This window comes from Protomyctophum bolini (genome assembly GCF_963924005.1).
Source record: "Protomyctophum bolini genome assembly, chromosome: 2".
Lineage (NCBI taxonomy): Eukaryota > Metazoa > Chordata > Actinopteri > Myctophiformes > Myctophidae > Protomyctophum > Protomyctophum bolini.
This window is the reverse complement of record NC_137863.1, coordinates 42687947-42707624: the sequence shown is the minus strand read 5'-3', so window position 1 is coordinate 42707624 and position 19678 is coordinate 42687947. Positions and strand designations below refer to the sequence as shown.

General features: G+C 46.5%; 2 protein-coding genes across 2 annotated transcripts in view; both read left to right on the top strand.

Annotated features, from left to right (window-relative positions):
* The window catches only part of chd6 (chromodomain helicase DNA binding protein 6), a 54213-nt gene that overhangs the window by 2856 nt on the left and 31679 nt on the right, over window positions 1-19678 (top strand). Inside the window, exons 2-8 of the mRNA XM_080783135.1 lie at window positions 3819-3963; window positions 4999-5047; window positions 9646-9961; window positions 11351-11608; window positions 12520-12880; window positions 13475-13628; window positions 15025-15174. Coding sequence (XP_080639261.1) covers window positions 5018-5047; window positions 9646-9961; window positions 11351-11608; window positions 12520-12880; window positions 13475-13628; window positions 15025-15174 — 1269 coding nt within the window. The 5' untranslated portion in view covers window positions 3819-3963; window positions 4999-5017. The remainder of the gene's footprint in view (window positions 1-3818; window positions 3964-4998; window positions 5048-9645; window positions 9962-11350; window positions 11609-12519; window positions 12881-13474; window positions 13629-15024; window positions 15175-19678) is intronic.
* Window positions 17635-18153, top strand: LOC308328981 (DNA-directed RNA polymerase II subunit RPB7-like; the record flags this gene model as incomplete). The annotated part of the gene is made up of 1 exon (XM_080783124.1): window positions 17635-18153. The coding sequence occupies one exon, from the start codon at window positions 17635-17637 to the stop codon at window positions 18151-18153; it is 519 nt and encodes a 172-aa protein (XP_080639250.1).

Here is a 19678-nt window from a genome sequence, read left to right as displayed (position 1 = left end):
GAATGTAGACGGCACCCCGGGAGCAGTATGGGGTGGCGCCCCAGCCTGCATCCTCCGTGAGGCCTTTTAGGAGGGTCATTCGAGCCGCAAGCGGAGCCTGCAGTACCACCGTTGCCCAGGTGGAGCTTGTAGAACCATTGCGGCTCAAGATACCACCACTCCTGAATGAAGTGTCTGGTGCTGGGGAGTCTGATGCAACGCACTGGCGGTACTCCTGGTGAGAGCAGGAGTGGACCTGGTGAGACGTAGGAGGGGCCCGGACAGGAGTCAACCCACAGAGCCTAGTCCCTCCACATGCCAGAGTTCTACCTCCCAGTCCTGGCAGAGTATAGTTCCGGAGTAGATCCAACGGAATTGTGTTGCCCTGGTCTTTCCCTATTGGGTCTGATCGAGGGTAGCTACTGGGATGTAAGTCGGGACTTGATCACCCCTGGCTGGGTCACCCGAGTGAGGGGTATGATGTTCGCAAGACCCGAAACCCAGATGACCTTGGGATACATCACTGAGGAGGATACGTCCCAGGTGCATCCAAGCGATGCATTTTCGTTTTGCCTATTCTAAAACTTATATATACTGTATATACATGTGTGTGTATGTGTGTGTATATATATATATATATATATATATATATACATCAGCAGCAGACAATGTGTTAAGTGTAGCAAACAGCCAATTCTAGGTAAACACTGCTCTTATTTTACATTCCGCAGACCAGAAGACAGAGCGACATATATCTGGTGTTTATAGACGGTTGCATCCGCTCTCAAACGAGCACTTGCTCATTTGGGCAACCTGAAAGCAAACTTCACCTGCCCAAATGCTTTATACAACAGTAGATATCTGTCTACACAGTCACACCTCAGCTATGGCTGCACCCAGGGCATATACATACAACATCAGATATCTGTCTACACACCTGAATGGCCAGAGTGCTCTGTCTTCTGGTCTGTGGAATGTGAAATAAGAGCACTGTTTACCTATAAGGTGTTGTTTTCACTGTTACTACAACACTTATATAAAGTCACATGTGTGAACCCATATTCATATTCATAGCTATCTGTATATAGGTATTTGGCATAAAAGTTGAGGCATGACTTGTTTATGCAAAGGGTGTCAGTCAGACAGACAGACAGACAGACAGGTAAATGCGAGACCATTTGGTTCCATTTGTATACTCTCAGAGTTACATACCTGTAAGGGTCCGTTTGGTTCCATTTGTACACTCGAAGATACAGACCTGTCCATTTGGAACCCCTTCAAGGAACCCTGAGAAGTGAGGTCCAGGGACCTCATATTTTATTTTCAACTCATTTAGTGCCAGCCCTACCACCGGATTCAGCTGGGACTTTTGTTTTGTCAACAAGAGCAGCTGCACGGAACACATTGCTTAAAAGTGAAACTGACCGGGTTAGCAGGTTAGCGCTTTCAAAGCAACTGGGTATATGAAAAGTTGAAAACATGGTATGGCCGCTGGCTGTCATTCCTTCCATTACGTTTACCATTTACCTGTGTGTGTGTGTGTGTGTGTGTGTGTGTGTGTGTGTGTGTGTGTGTGTGTGTGTGTCCGTCCGGTGCTCATATTATTGGACATCATGTTGACATCATCAGATCAGACGTCATCATTGTGATGAAATCACAGTTCACACGTCACGAGTGTTTTCTTACTTAAACTTCCTGTTTAGTTACAGTCGATTCCACCCTCTCTTCATTCAACAACACTTCTGATATTGAAGCTTAAAGCTGATATTGAATCATATTTGGAGCTCCCTCCTTTTCAAGAGGTGAGGTTAATTGTTTAATAAAGGGCAAACTAAGCTACAAATCAGTGTCATCAATATGGTATGGGTAAGACCTTTCAAACAAGACAGATACTTTAGTAGCACTAGCAAGGGAAAGTTTCCTTTGTTTATTCTGGCTTGTTTCTGAAGTGTAGTTGCTTATTTGGGCTCGTTTATAAAGTGTAGTTGATTATTTGGGCTTGTTTCTAAAGTGTAGTTGATTATTTGGGCTTGTTTCTGAAGTGTAGTTGATAATTTGGGAGTGTTTATAAAGTGTAGTTGAAAATGTGGGCTTGTTTCTAAAGTGTAGTTGAAAATGTGGACTTGTTAAGTGTAGTTGATTATTTGGGCTTGTTTCTAAAGTGTAGTTGTTTATTTGGGCTTGTTTCTAATTCTAACGTGTAGTTATTTATTTGAGCTTGTTTCTGAAGTGTAGTTGATTATTTGGGCTTGTTTCTAAAGTGTAGTTGATTATTTGGGCTTGTTTCTAAAGTGTAGTTGATTATTTGGGCTTGTTTCTAAAGTGTAGTTGATTATTTGGGCATGTTTCTACAGTACAACAATGGTATAAATACTTAATTAATGTATGTGCACTGTTGTTCATAAATAATGTTTTTAATTTAGATGGCTTTCATATGGTTGAATCACTGTTTTACTTTATTCTTTTTACTGTTTCCATAGCCACACTCTTGGACTGTTTAGACTGCTGGTAGTAACTGGTTAATACATGTAACATGGCCTCTTGTCATTGGCTCATTGATAGCCCAAAAGACATGCTCAAATACTGCCACTCTATGACTCTGATGAAGACCGCTGAAGGTCGAAACGTTAGTCATTCTGTATACTTAGCACCTACGGTAATAAAAGGCTCTAAATGTCCGTGCTGCTCCGGTATAAATACTTAATTTGCTTATTGTACTGGTTAATAACATTTTATTAAGACATGACCGTAATATGCCTGAAAAATGTGTAATAAAAATATTCTCAATTAAAAAATATATTAAATGGAATAACCACATTATATTTACAAAACGGGGGGCACAGCCCCGTTTAACCATGTAACCATGAATATCCGCACACACCCCCATTTCACGCATGACATGGGCATCTTACATCAGTTACATGGTGTCAGAAACGAGTCAAGAACATACCTTAAATGAACGGATGCTTAAACAATGAATAACTTTATTGACTGGGAGAAAAGAGCATGGCGGCAGAAAGACTTGTCATCTCGTCTGTTCATTTCACGACTAGCCTCGGGGACAGTCACAAAGTCAACCTCGCATTACATGCGTGTTACAGCAGGCGAATGTATACGCCGTAGGATCAGGGGTGTGATGAGTGGTAAGCTTGTAGATCTGCTATTTTTTTGTTGTACGGCTATAGGTATAACTTCTCACATTTCATTTTTCATTTTCTAGTGCGATCGCCGATTCGTTTGCGGCTGACAGTGGCTGCCTGGTGAATATTTTGGCATAACACCCAACCTTTAGTAGAAACCCAATTACCCAAAGTCTTCCCATTGTGGGGGGTGTCACATTACTTAGTTTTAGACTCAAGTCTCCAGCTGTTATTTGACGCTGCCATTCTCTCTACTGTTTCCGTAAACAATAATCATGGGCCAACCGGAGCCAATGTAACGCACATGTCATGTGACACGGTTTGGCCGACGAGACCAGACCGCCACGATTTCATAAAACTATTAACCCGTAACACCACACAACCCTAATACAGTGCAACAGAAATATGAACATTGGTTTGTGCATTTACAGTTAAATAAATCTTGAGTCCATGAACTGCCGTGCATATGAAACTTGATGGCTGTACATCAAGTAGACAGACAGAGTAGATGGAACCAAGACGGGAATAATCAATGTCTTTGACAACAAAAAAATGCACGTCGTTTATTATTATTTCCACACAAAAGGAGAGCTTTCGTTTGCCACAGGTTGTACATTTTTCTGTAAACGCAACATCATGGGGGAACTAGTACAGACAGCCTCTCAGTGCTCAAACTGCTTCAATCCGTCTGCTACTCAGGTGGAAGAGCTCATCACCGCATGCCTGGCTGACATCTCACAGTGGATGTCTTCTCACCACCTCAAGCTGAACCCAGACAAGACTGAGCTTCTCTTCTTCACAGCTATAAGTCCTGCCCCACGCAGGATCTACAAAGCGACCAAAGGTAATGGCTGCCCCATATCTCCTCCAACCCTGTTAATGTTGTTGACTAAAGCCCTATAACCACACCAAAGGGTCACCATGCAACTCCTTGAATCACTAGCGACGTGGGTCAACGTGCAACAAGACATATCACACCGCAGGGACAACGCTAAAACCGCCTTGACCCTTTTAGTGCAGTTAGGGCTTAAGACTAAGACTAAAAGACGTATTTGACATTTAGACAATTTCAGAAGACTAAATAGGACTAAGACTAAATGGTGTTTTATTCAAAAGACTAAATCAAAATCTGCTGGAAAAAAGTAACGCTGCTTGCAGGGGCATGCAAAGGTTGAAATGAAGAAAATGCCAGCACTCGTTACATGTCCTTTTTTCACGATTTTATTCACCCCCGACGAGAGCGAACAACGTACGCGTTTCGGCCTGGTTGGCCTTCCTCAGCGTTGTGATTTTGTTCTAACCTGAATGCTGCGGGTTGTCTGCTTTTTTTCCTCAGTATGCAAAGGTTAAAATGTAATTTAGATAGCATGTTATGTAGACAGATGTCATTATTGACCAGACATCCTATAGTAGTTTATAGTTTCTGTTTAGATATTATTGGTTTAAATGGTAAATGGTGCATTTATATAGCGCCTTTATCCAAGGCGCTTTACATAGGTTGTGCATTACATTCACCCATTCACACACACATTCATACACCGATGGCGACGGAAACCATGCAAGGCACCAACCAGCACATCAGGAGCAATTAGGGGTTCAGTGTCTTGCTCAAGGACACTTCGACACTAACTCTGGGAGAGCCCGGGTTCGAACTGGCAACCTTGCGGTTACCATCCGGCCACTCTCCATCCGGCCACTCTACCCATGTGCCACCGCCGCCCGGTTTACTTGGTTTACTTATGTTTTACCCGCTCCTCTCCTCTCCTCTCCTCTCCTCTCCTCTCCTCTCCTCTCCTCTCCTCTCCTCTCCTCTCCTCTCCTCTCCTCTCCTCTCCTCTCTCTAGTTGTATTAAACACTATGTAACCTCTCCTCTAACAGATGCAGTGACAGATAGAAGATGAAAATTCACAAGAAGGACAAGCAGCAGGTCTGTACAGTCTGCACACACACACACACACAGACACATGCGCACGCGCGCACACACACACACACACACACACACACACACACACACACACACACACACACACACACACACACACACACACACACACACACACACACACACACACACACAATGGCGCTACCTACAATGTCTGAAGAAGCCAAAGGTTCTAGTTCATGAGACTGCATGGTGGCCAAGGTTGGAGTTCAAGACTCACGGTCAAGTGTAACATGATGTTTTATTAAATCATTGTATCATCTGTATCTTTCCATCATGGTATTTTCTACAGACTATAACAAGTAGGGGTGCGACGATACATTTTAACAGCGACACGATACGTATCAGAATTGATTGATTGAATACTTTATTGGCAGAACGCCGTTCCGCTAAAAAGAAAATCACACCCGTGTGAAGTAAGAGGTGCAACTCCGTGTGGGGGTCTCCGGCGGGTCCCCGGAACTTCCAGACCCGCAGGAACGCGCCCAGGGTGCCGGCCCCCTTCCGGCGAGCTGCCCTGTGTCCGAAACAGTCGATAAATGACAGAGTTACCGTGTGGGGATCCCTGTACTGTACTGTACTGTACTGTACTGTACTGTACTGTACTGTACTGTACTGTACTGTACTGTACTTGTACTGTACTGTACTGTACTGATACACCTGAAATCATCATATATACAGTTAATATGTATGTGTGTGTTAGGCTGCACAACAGTGACACTTGGTTTTGAAAACCAACCACATGCTATTTCCGTGCTCGGACACAGACAGCCAGGCAGCCAGAGACACACAAAGCTCCTTAATGAAGTGGTTGCTCCACTTAAAAATCAGAGGAGGATGAATCACATTGTCACGCTCATGTCACATGATCAGCCATAATAACCATACTAGTAAGACGCCCTGTGGGCGAGAATACCGGAAGAAGCAGGAGTTAAACTATTAATCTGGGGTCTGTGAGGTCAGATGTACAGTTGCTGGCCGGCTCCTGGATATAATGCAGATCTAGGTGATAATCCAGTCTTCTCCATGTATGGCTATGCAGGGTTTGATGTCCGATTAGCAGACTGACTGATCAATCATTCTGTTGAGCTGGTTGAGTCATTATTGTGATGTCAGAACGGGTCAGCTCCATATATGGAGATCTAGGGGTTTGATGAGGTCAGATCAACATATGGAATGAATTCTGTATTGCTGCCTGCTGTGTCGTGAATAAAAGTTGCCTGGAGCATTACAGAGTGAGTTGCGAGCCCCTGCAATAAATATTGTCTTCTTTTAATAGACTATCCTCTCATACAAACAGAAAACAGAATTGACACTCACTTCTACTAAATTAAAAGAATGCACTGTTGTGACGAAAAGAGAGCTGAGCCAGAAGGCTAAGCTAGAGTCTACCGAGCTGTCTTTGTTTCCTATTCTCTCACCTACAGTATGGTCATGAAGTGTGTGTGTAGGTCATGTCGACCGAAAGAATAAGGTTGCGGATACAAGCGGCCGGAATGAGTTTTCTCAGAAGGGTGGCTGGCCTCTCCCTTATAGAGATAGGGCGAGAAGTGCAGTCACATGGGAGAGGCTCGGAGTGTAGTCGCTGCTTCTTTGCCTGGAAAGGAGCCAGCTTAGGTGGTTTGGGCATCTGGTTAGGATGCCTCTCTCGGCATCTCCCTAGGGAGGTTCTCGCTGGAAGGAGACCCCCGGGGCAGACCATTTGGAGGGGTTTATATATCCCAGAAAGTGAAGTTAGTAAGTTTGCTGTTGTAGGTTGTTTTAGGTGCATGGGCTATCACATATAATACATATAAAGGCCTTTATATAGCCTACTATGATATCAATGGTGGATGTCTCTCTCCCTCTCTCTCTCATGCAGGGCTGTCCATGCCTGACTGTGCAAGTGTGCGTAATGTGATAATATCGTTAGTTTGGGAGACAATACATCCATGACTGCATGGAGGTAGAGTTCCCAAGGATTCACCAAGGATTCACCATCATTTTAAATCTTAAACATTGCTTAAGAAATGAGCGAGATCTGCCTTAGTAAAATGTCAGTGGTCTTGGCTACCAACATTTGTGTACGCTCCGCGATGGGCACACCTAGATTTTCATTCATTTTTCAGATCATTGTCATTGCAGTGCATTAAATAATAGCCTACTATTCACTTCATAAGCTAGACTAGACTAAGCTGTAGACTACGTTACAACTTGGTTGGTTGATTGATTGATTGATTACATTTGTATTAATGGTTAATAATAAAAAAGCACAACTCAATACAAAGACTGTTACTGTGGACGACACACTGATAAAGCATTACACTTGTTTACAACATGGTTCCACCATTTTCAATTCATCAGAACATTTAGAGACAAACAAATATATTTGGCCTACACACACACACACGGCCCGCCTCGCGGTGTGGTATTTCCCGAATGTGGCCACAGTGTCTTGCCAGTCTCCGCTCCGCTGCTCAAACAGCCAGTTGATAAAACACAATACCTGGGACCAGGTGTGCATACGCCCCTGCACTGAGCAACTTCCACTGAAATGAATAGCAGGGGAGGCTATCGTTCCAGTTCAGTCTCTATCCTTCTTTATACTCTATGCCGTGCCCCCACAAACAAATGTATTAACACTTCTTGTAGCGAACCCAAGCCAGAGAATGGTACTGATGTTTTCAGAAGGTTTTATTTATGCTCAGCCTTAGACCTCGTTTTGAACATAAAGTTGATTCCTTTGTGTGAAACTCTGGACAGACACCGTAAGAACTATAGGACAGATAAAACAAGATAAAATGAGCTCTTACAACATACAAACATTACAAACCAGGTCAAATAAACAATAACATACAGAATGGGCCTTTAAAAAACACACAAACACAATTACATATAATCACAATGTTTCTTCTCTCTGTTAATAGAGATTAACATATCCAAAGTAACTGCATAGTATCATAAAACGCATCAAACACATTACCTTGTTCCTGTTCTAGCTGGGTGCTAAGATATAAAACTGATGCTGCTGCTGCTTCAAACCTTTCCTTCTGACTCTGAGCAGCCAGGTGAGTGCAATAACCAATCATGGAAACCCCCAGTGGAAAGTTACCAGGCTCACAGCCTCACACTGAACTCAAAACCAAAAACCCCTTCAAAATAAAAGTATGACACAAGTTACATACAAATAATTACAAAGACAAAATACAGTGCCTTGGGTCATTTACGCTTCTGATGCACAGGACGTCCACATACGTCTTATCAAATAAAACCGCGGGGTGCTAAGGACATGTGGGGATATAAAACGATATTAAAGCCCATTTCGCTTACAAGCGCAGCCATTACTTCCTTGTTTACGGCCCGAACAAAAAACCCTATTTTCTCTGAATCTACGCTGCTTCCGCGCAGATTGCTCATAACGCAGATGTTCTGTTCTAATTTCGGACTTCAGGCATCTCGGTTACAATATTAACGCTTCGAGTTTCGCTTCGGTGCAGGCATTAAAGCACGCGCGGAGCCATAGTGTGCGCGTGTGCGTGTACCATTGTGTAAACATCAGCAGCAACATCTCCTCAGTGTGACGGCTCACCCCACACACACACACACACACACACACACACACACACACACACACACACACACACACACACACGCATTGATTGGTTGGCAGGGATTTATCAGGGCCGTTGCCATAGAAACAGGCTCTCTGTAGCTAAACTGCAGAGAGGACGGCGTAAACACACCATCTCCATGGTAACCCTTTAGTTACCACGTCTGTCTGTCTGTCTGTAACAGACAAATAAATATAGATTATAGTATTTATTTATAGGAGGCTTTATTCCAGACTGTGGATTCACATGTAAACTACAGTATAACAGTAGTAGGCTTTATTCCAGACTGCAGATTAAATGTAAACGGGAAGGCTGAATTCACACAACCATAGATATTAAAGAATCGATGCCTCATTGGCCGCTGCAGTTCGTTGGAGCCATGTGTCTCCAGCATAAGAGGGGAGTCAAGCAGAAGTGCGGAAGGCACGCTGCGTCGCTGCCACTCAAGTGACTACTGGCCAATCACAGCACGTCTTCTCCGGGACTTATCAATTCAATCCGGAAGGAGCTTTATTGGCATGAGAAAACAAACGTTTACATTGCCTGTCTGATTGGCCTACCGAACGGAACGTCCCCTTCTGTTAATCTCGGGGAATCTTTGCCTCCATGTTGCCTCCATGTTGCCTCCTCTCCAGAGACACATGCCCCAAAGTCGAAGGAGGCGTCTACCTTTTTTATTTCTCTGCACACAACTGACCCTGTACCTGAGGACACGTGTTCTCTCTCTCTCTCTCTCTCCTTCCTGGGTCCTCCGCATGCCACAGAACTTCCTCCAGAAGGGCAATGGAGGCTACCAAGCCGGCAAGCCTTTCATGGCACCATGTAAATCTGAATTTCATCCAGCAGAAGAAGTGCACTGACCAATCACAACTGCTATAATGGACAGACGCTAGGGTGGAAGTAGAGTATAGTAACTGTAGCTTACAAAGATATTCTGTGAGAATATCACAAAGCAGCCGTTAATGTCTGTCTCTCTCTCTCTCTCTCTCTCAGATGTTAAGTGTCACTGCTTCCTCCTCTACGGACCAAGCCACGCCCCTCTCTTCACATCGCCGTGCGTCTCCATTACCCAGCATCGCGCGGGGTCAGCTGCTCGCCACTGGGCCCAACAAGGACCTGCGGCTGCGCCTCATCACCGCGTCAACGGCCAATCACTGCGCGGTCGCCACGGTCACCGGGCCCTCCCCTTCCGGCTCCCCGAGCGAGGACGACGATGGAGGGGGCGCGGCCAATGGAGGGTCGGGAGCCAATGGAGGGCCAGGAGCCAGGGTGAAGAAGAAACGCAAGAAAAAAGACAAGCGCGACAGAGGTAAGCCCCGCTCACTTTGAACAGGCATATCTCATGGACTGTTTGAGCGTCAGTAATATAACGTCGATGTACATAATTATGCGTCTCCTCACGAGGAACACATTTGTCCCACCCTTTTGAAAATACGCTAATACGCCACTATACATTTAAAATGTCTGACTTCCTGTTGGGTTTAGGTCATGGCTCCAAGAGACTTTTGTGTAAGTCGGGACATGACACAGGTGTGTATTGTTAAGGTCCGGCACTCAGACCATAACAAAGAAGGGAAACAAGCATAGGATAAATGCAAAAATGTAAGGGTTATTAAATAGAATAAAGCATTTAAAGTAGAGAATGCAAAGGTTTCCAACTAAAACTTGGCAGGGAAACAAAACTGCCAGCACAAACTGAGAACTGAATCAAACAAACAATATGCCCCCTGTGTGGCCCTGCTCGAGTGTGGCCCAGGTGGAAGAGAAAGAAGCACTGGCAAGGTGGCTCTTTTATAGTGATTGGAGGCACTGGCCAGCTGCCTCCAATCTCCAACCAGGTCCCATCCAGGGGGGACAGTGAGGCTGGATTTGTGTGAAGCCAGTAGGACATCCTGACATCCTGAAAGTTCATATAATGGCCTGTTGTGGCGCTGTCATTGGGCCAAAAAAAAAAACCCATAGCTCCATAGAGGTCCATGTATTTGGGCCCAACTTCACCTAGACTGTATTACCTTAATAAACATGGTCATGAATACTTTCTGCTTCCAGTCACTAGTTTAAAGTCTCATTTCTCATGTCATAATATTATTTTTGGAAAATTATGGTCCCATTTATTAAAGAAATTACCATAAAGTCGAGTATGTTCTGAGGGGCGTGGCTACCGTTACAGTCTATGATCGGGATCCACCCCCCGCTCGAGTCAAAATAAAAACCAATGAAGAAGAAGGGGGGGAAGTCCCGCCTCGTTGTCTGGGCCAGCCAATGGCCAGCTGGGCCCAAACGGATCTAGAAAGATGGCTTCATCTAAGTCCATATCAGACCCGGAGAACGCTTTGTCCATATATTTTTTACAGTCTATGGTCCCATCACACTGAAAGACATATTAGTAAAGCACACGCATAAACCCTGACATAGGCCCGTCACAGTATCAATTTGCAATGTATAATGCAGTTTCAAGCACAAACTTTTGTATGGGTTGCTATTGAGACACTAGGCCACGGCCCTTTTTTATATAGGTAATTGTTTGCCACTTGTGAAGTTGTGCAACATTTTGAGAATGTTTAGCGCCTCCTCAAAAACGCTTTCATTTCTGGATTTCAATAGGGCTTCACACTGGTGCAGTGCTCGGACCCTAACTATATAGTATATAAATATACCATATATAAATGTATAATAATAAAATATATATCACTCACAGGATCAGAGGAGAGAGAGAGCAACAAACCAAAGAAACGCAGGGAGGACAATGAGGACCGAGGAGACAAGGAGGCGAGGAAGAGTCCTAAGGAGGCGAGGAAGAGTCCTAAGGAGCACAGGGAGAGGAAGGAGGGGAGGAAGGCCATGCCACTGGCCACTCCCCTGGTCACACCCCTGGCGGTCGGCGCGGTGAAAACTCCCGCTAAACGAGGCAGGAAACCCAAAGTCAAAGTCCTGCCCCCTCGGCCTGTCGGCCAAGGTACTTTTATTTATTATTATTATTATTATTATTATTATTATTATTATTATTATTATTATTATTATTATCATTATTATTATTATTATTATACTATTAGTCGGTTAGACACTGATGAACAGGTGTTCATGCTCCTCAGATGTGAAGTATTTATTTAAATAAGTGTGACCCTGCTTGTAGTATTTATTTAAATAAGCGTGACCCTGCTTGTAGTATTTATTTAAATAAGCGTGACCCTGCTTGTAGTCTTTATTTAAGGGTGCGTTCGGAAATGCGCCCTGAACGCACTGGTGTGCTCTCTTGTCGTTAGTTTATTCAGTGCACTCGGTGCGTTGTCGTTCGAAAATCCAGTGCACTGCCAACCGGCTGTGCCGGGTGCCCGCACTGAGCGACCCTACCTGTGGTCGTTCGTAAATAAGGCACACTGAACGCACTCTGTCACGTCACCGCCCACCACACTCAACAAACCGACCACATTCCCGGTGCGCATTTCCGAACGCACCCTAAATAAGTGTGACCCTGCTTGTAGTCTTTATCCTTCCACCCTAATGGGAAGGGGTGTGTCCCCTCACCTGTGCAAATTTACAGCCTCTGCCTCAGCCAATTGATTGCCATGGCAACCCCACACCTGCAAATTGATTACTTAACCAGACCACTTTTCACAGTCAGTTTGCACTCTTCAGGCACAGGCAGACTGGCAGATACAGAGATCTCCATGTGGGACACTGACAGACAGTTTAAACGGGTGCTATGACAAGTTGACACCGGGTATTATTAGGTTCCCAAGTTGCATCGCTCTCAAGTAGGCCGGTGGCCGACGGGCACGTACAAGTCTAGTTTATTTAAATAAGTGGGACCCTGCTTGTAGTATTTCTTTTTTTAAATAAGTGACCCTGCTTGTGCTCCGTCCCTAGCGGCCTCTGCAACCCCCCCGCCCCCCGCACGCCTCAACGCCGCGCCCAGCAGACCTGCAGCGCAGAACCGGGCCAACCACAACCCAGCTGCACCGGCCAGGACCCAGAACCACAGCCAGGCAGCCGGCCAGAGGACCCAGAACCACAGCCAGGCGGCCGGCCAGAGGACCCAGAACCACAGCCAGGCGGCCGGCCAGAGGACCCAGAACCACAGCCAGGCGGCCGGCCAGAGGACCCAGAACCACAGCCAGGCGGCCGGCCAGAGGACCCAGAACCACAGCCAGGCGGCGGGCCAGAGGACCCAGAACCACAGCCAGACCACAGCTCCAAATGCACCGAGACAGAGGGGACGCAAACCCAGGTAAACACCATGGGCCCCATTCACTACGCTGTTTACACCAAGCCCCCAGAAAGGGCTGGCCAACGTTGAAGCCGCCGAGACGTAGTGGTCGAAGCTGGAACTGCAGTTGGGCCTGTGCATTTAGCACGAGGAAACCCCTTGCAGCTGGGGCTTAAAAGTGCTCGTTTGCACTTCTGCGTTTGACCACCTGGTCCTCACTCTATCCTTTATAACTATGGTTTACACCCATATTTTGGGCGTAAAGGAATTTACGTCCAAAATCTCCACGGTAGTAGTCTTAGAATAAGGCATTCTAATGACATACAGCAAGCTTTGGTTCCATGTAAGGCCCAAACCACACCAATGGGTCGCCATGCAACTCCTTGCAACCAAACAGTTGCGCGTAGACGCATGTAGACGCATGTAGTTGCAGGCAACAATTGAATAGAGCGCCGAAGTCCTGACGTCACTCGCTCATCCCCTGGTTCATGTCTGTTTCTAGCGAAAACGTAACTTATTCAGCAGCAGTAACATTAGCGTTTTCTCAGTCAGTTGATTCTTCATATCCATTTTTTTAATTGATCCTGTATTAATCTATTATTCGGTACTCCACAGGGATCCTGTCGTGGAGAAGAAGAAAAAAGGGAAGAGGAGAAGTCAGGAGGCGGGGTTTCCGGAGGGGGAGGGGCCAGAGAGTGACGACACCTCCTCGCTGTCGCTGTCAATCAACCCTGGAACCGACGACAGCCAAGACCCCCTGGACAGCACTGTGAGTGTGTGTGTGTTTGTCTGTCTGTCACTAGAGGTGGGAAAAAAATCGACTATCCAATTAATCGCGATGTATCGCAATTCTTTTTTACCGGAGCAAAAGGGCGGAACTAATCTGCGACTGCACTGCAGCGTCGTACCAGACCGTTTAGAGTGACGCACACAGAGCGAGTTACCAACGTGGAGGGGAAGAGAAAAAATATGACCGAAAGGGAACATTTTGGATTGTATGATGTTGAGGGGACATAGGAACTCGATAAAACTCACACCATCGACTGTGCATGAAATGTGCCCAAGATGGGACGATCTAGTGTGGCTCCAAAGTGCGGAACATGGCTCGGAATCCGTCGCTCTCCACGACCGTAACGACCACGAACGTAAATCCTTCATTGCAGTCGCCTTTTCTGAGTGCATGGGCAGCTGTGTGAGCGTGTTCGGATGGTTGTCTGGTTCTGCGTCTCTGGATGTCAGTGGGCAATATGGTCTCTCATATTGGTCTTGTTCCCACTGTATTGTTTTTTTATCACAACTTGCACACGTTGTGTTAAACAACGTTGTTAGTTGTATCGAGTTCCCGTGTCCCCTCAACGTTATATAATCCAAAAGGTTGCCATACACTTGTAAAATACTTTAAACCAAATGCTCCTTAATGTGTGCAAACAAACAGAAAAGTGCAACATATGTAGTCTCAAAAACTGACCCCAAGCTTCCTTAATGACACTAAAGTAACTGAAAAGTAAATCCCTTAATAAGGAAACAAAGAAAAGCACCTTTTTTGTCCTAACAATTTGACAGAGCGCTGACCCATGTATTTCTTTATTTGTTAATATTGACATTGCCATTTGTTGTATGCTTGTACAAATTCTTTTTTTTTTTTAAGAAAGCTGTAATGTAATGTAATGTAATGTAATGTTTCTAAGAGTTTGATGGGGAGGAGCTGAGCTGAGTGTTCCAATTAATCTGTTTATTGCTATTCTGTATCTGGCCACGGACCCCCATCTGAAAATATTTTCAGAAGCAAAGATTTGAGTTAAAAACGTGCACTGCAGAAGCAAAGATTTGAGTTAAAAACGTGCACTGTGAAAGACTATATATATTCATAATCATTAGAAAGCACTTTGTTTATTAGTCACACAGTGACTGAGTGATTAATCATGATTAATCGGCTTTAAATCGAATCGTAACGTAGCCCAATTAATCGGGATTAATCTAATCGTGACCCTCTGTATCGATATGTAATCGGTAATCGCATCGCCAGGTACATGTGTGTGTGCGTGCGTGCGGATGCATCTTGTTACTACAGGATAACAAAAAACATCTCTGCCTGTCTGTCTGTCTGTCTGTCTATGTGCCTGACTGCCTGTCTGTCTGTGTGTGTCTCCCTGTCTGTCCGCCAGAAGCGTCGTTCAGGTAGACAGGTGAAGAGGAGGAAGTATAATGAAGATCTGGACTTTAAGGTCGTTGATGATGATGGTGAAACCATTGCTGTGTTGGGAACGGGTCGCCTCGCAGCTCTGAACGCTACCGCCCTCGCCTGGCAGTCTGAGGTATTATTATTATTATTTTATTTTATTTTATGTTACAGATATTGCATTTCCATACATGCGAACGTAGTGTGACTCAGGTTACAGGACTACAGCGTTGACAAACAACCCCTTCAGCCAATCTGCCTAACCAAAAAAATCATCTCCAGTCTACCCTCGCCATGTCAACCACACAGGAATGAGCAGGTTGGGGCTGACCATGTCAACCACACAGGAATGAGCAGGTTGGGGCTGACCATGTCAACCACACAGGAATGAGCAGGTTGGGGCTGACCATGTCAACCACACAAGAATGAGCAGGTTGGGGCTGACCATGTCAACCACACAGGAATGAGCAGGTTGGGCCTGACCATGTCAACCACACAGGAATGAGCAGGTTGGGGCTGACCATGTCAACCACACAGGAATGAGCAGGTTGGGGCTGACCATGTCAACCACACAGGAATGAGCAGGTTGGGGGCTGACCATGTCAACCACACAGGAATGAGCAGGTTGGGGCTGACCATGTCAACCACACAGGGATGAGCAGGTTGGGGCTGACCATGTCAACCACACAGGGATGAGCAGGTTGGGGCTGACCATGTCAACCACACAGGGATGAGCAGGTTGGGGCTGACCATGTCAACCACACAGGAATGAGCAGGTTGGGGCTGACCATGTCAACCACACAGGAATGAGCAGGTTGGGGCTGACCATGTCAACCACACAGGAATGAGCAGGTTGGGGCTGACCATGTCAACCACACAGGAATGAGCAGGTTGGGCCTGACCATGTCAACCACACAGGAATGAGCAGGTTGGGGCTGACCATGTCAACCACACAGGAATGAGCAGGTTGGGGCTGACCATGTCAACCACACAGGAATGAGCAGGTTGGGGCTGACCATGTCAACCACACAGGAATGAGCAGGTTGGGGCTGACTTAGGGCCTGGGTAGAACCTAACCAAGTAAGACGCCTCGCTCCAGCCGGCACACACTAGTTCTCTACAGACACTTTTTTTTTGTGCTAGAAATCTAGTTCAAACTTTTGCAATTGCATTTTCTCATGTATAACTAGAATCGCGGCTTTAGGCTTTTTGCGTGCGCAAGTACTGTTTTCGGCTGCGTATGTCGCCCTCGGCCAATCAGGGCGCTGCGTGTGTACGTCGGTGACACCCTCGGCCAATCAGGGATTGTGAATCTTTGGTGGCGTCGCTCAGCCATTCCATGTTGCATTCTGTTGTATTCTGTTGCACGCTCTGCTCGCGCACAAGTAGGCCATTCATGGCCAACTTATGTGCAAAGTTGGCAGCTCGATAGAGCTGCCAATAATTTCTAGTTATACATGTTTTAAGATGAAACCTTCCGGAAAATAGCATGAGACTGAGGCGATGAAGAAGAGCGCATGGTCAGCGATGTCGTCATCATTAACACCGCTGACATGGGAGGGGCTAAGGGGGAATTGATCGGCAGCATTGAAGGAAGTGACAGTGAGGAGGAGGAGGTAAGTGTGACCAGAGTGGACCGGGGCAGCGCGGTGGAGCATCTATCCTTCCCACTGTTCCCAGAGATGAAAGTGGAGGAGTGTCGGCGCGTCAACCTGGACGTCTCCACCCTCATCGCCTACGTGTCGTCGCTGTGCCACGGCCGCTGTCATCTCTCCTTCAGGGAGGCCGGCGCTGACGGAGCAGGCGGCACAGGAGAGGCGGGAGAGGCGCTGCTGCCCCGGGCTGGAGGCCTTCATGAAGGACAAGCAGCTGTTCGCCTGCCAGTCGGCCGCCCCGGGACTTCCGCGTCATCCGGGAGACGCTGGGCAGGGCCGGCGGAGAAAAGCCGCGCCGAGGAGCTGCTGTCTCTCGCGTTCGGGTGGTGCCGGACCAGCCGTCGGAAACGCACCCAGAGACTCGCGCGCAGTTCGAAAGTCAACCAGCCGGTCTCTTATGATCTTTGGAACCGGAGATGCCCTCGGGGCCGTCACCATGACGGCAAACGTCGGTTTTGTCAGGGCGGCGGCCGGTCAGGGTGTCCGGTACGGTGTGTTTATCCACCAACCACGGGCTCTGACAGAGGGTAAGGAGTGGAGGGCAACACTCCTGTGACCAGAGACCAGAGCTCTTTGGAAACATGGCATCTGTTTTGTTTTGTTTGTTTGGTAACTACTAATATTTGATGCTGATGAACACATTCACAGGTTTTTGTTCATGAGCCCTGCAGTATATGTGTGTCTGTCTCTGTATCGGCTTTAGTTACAGACCGACAGGAAGATTACATAAAACGCCATACGCCTTTTTGTTTTCTACAGCACTGACCAGCGGGACACACTGGCATACAAATTCAGTGTTAGGCAACGGTTTGTGTCATGTACATTATGACATCAGACCAGATCCTGGTCAGCTTATATTAGTGAGGAACGAGGGACACACTCACTCACACACCCACAGGCAAGAGGCGTAGACTGACCCAGAGACCGTATCAAAGGGAAACATGTTTTACCTCATCTCTCTGGAACACGAGATGTTGTTACATCCGCGGTATTTCGGTCCCAACCTCCTGAACATCGTGAAGCAGAAACTGTTCACGGAAGTGGAAGGCACATCCACCGGCAAGTATGGCTTTGTCATCGCGGTGACCATGATCGACAACATCGGCGCCGGCGTGATCCAGCCGGGGAGGGGCTTCGTCCTCTACCCGGTCAAATACAAGGCCATCGTGTTGCGCCCGTTCAAGGGCGAAGTGGTGGACGCCGTGGTCACTCAGGTTAACAAGGTTGGACTGTTCACCGAAATAGGCCCCATGTCTTGCTTCATCTCCCGCCATTCTATTCCCTCGGAAATGGAGTTTGACCCGAAGTCCAATCCCCCGTGCTATAAGACTGTCGACGAGGACGTCGTGATCCAGCAAGATAAGGAGATCCGGCTTAAGATCGTGGGAACGAGAGAGGATAAAAATGACATTTTTGCCATCGGATCTCTCATGGATGACTACCTTGGTCTCGTCAGCTGATTTCTGTCACCTTTTCATATGGGGCAATGCGTGTAAAGGGCTTGGTTATTTTGTATAAAAAAAAGCACACTTGTGGGAAGTGAGCGGTGACTTTTACCATGATGATGATCATGTCTGATGATGTCAACAACATGATGTCAACATACCGTAATTTCCGGACTATAAGCCGCTACTTTTTCCCCATGCTTTGAACCCTGCGGCCTATACAATGGTGCGGCTAATCTATGGATTTTTTTACAGCTAAAGGCCACTAGGGGACTTCTTTTTTTTTTAAATAATTTTTATCCCACGATTTTGTAACCCATTTTTCACCCCTGTGTCAATTATCTAATGTGATCCTGGGCTCTACACACCCTCCGCCAACCTAGTCCCCATATATGGGCGACATGGGGAGAGCAACGGACTTGAACTCGTGCTTCTCTAGGGGACCTTCTAATCTATCTCTTCTATTCTCTATGGCTGGCTATGGCCTCTATGCGGCTTGTATATGTATGTACACATTCGTTTTTTCCCCTAAATTTAGCTGGTGCGGCTTATATTCAGGTGCGCTTTATAGTCCGGACATTACGGTAATTGCGATCGTAGGTCTCGGATTCACTATTTACTATTACTATTTGATTACAGATTATATTAATACTATTATTATTACCAGTAAGATGACCTGAGGGCGAGAAACACTCCCACAGTAATAAGGAATTTTTTTTTACACTCTACAGTGTTAGGGAAGTGTCTACAGTGTTAGGGAACTCAGTAGCGTGTGGAAGATCCATACGCAGCCACAACAACCTCCTAATGCTGGTCACCAACATTGTGTTGGCATCCCATTCCTCAACCAGGTTTTGTTGCAAGTCAGAAAATGTGGTTCTGTTGGTCACTCTAGCATGTACACTACAGCAAAGCTGATCCCACATGTGTTCAATTGGGTTGAGGTCTGGACTCACGGCAGGCCATTCCATCTCCACTCCCAAATTCTGGAGGTACTCTGTGATGATCCTGGTTTTGTGGGTTGAGTGTTGTCATCCGGGAGGATGGAGTTAGGTAGGTTAGGAGTTAGGTTTAGATTCTGAAGATATGAGATCACCACTGGGTCCAGAATCTCATTCTGATATCTCACCCTTACGGAGCTGTGTGCGTGTGTGTGTGCGTGTGTGTGCGTGTGTGTGTGTGTGCGTGTGCGTGTGTGTGCGTGTGTGTGTGTGTGTGTGTGTGTGTGTGTGTGTGTGTTTTGCTGGCTGGCTGGCTGGTTGGGTGCGTCCCTGGCTGGGTATGAGCACGAAAACAACATGGTTGTTTTTCACCACCTGTGCGCAACCTAACACACACACACAAACGCACATATTAACTGTATATATGATGATTTCGGGTGTGCCAGTACAGTACAGTACAGTACAGTACAGTACAGTAGAGGGACCGGCACACGGTAACTCTGTCATTTCTCAACCGTTTTGGACACGGGGCGGCACGCAGGAACTGGCCCGGCCCCCTCTGGATCCCCCCCCCCCCCCCCCCACACACACACACACAC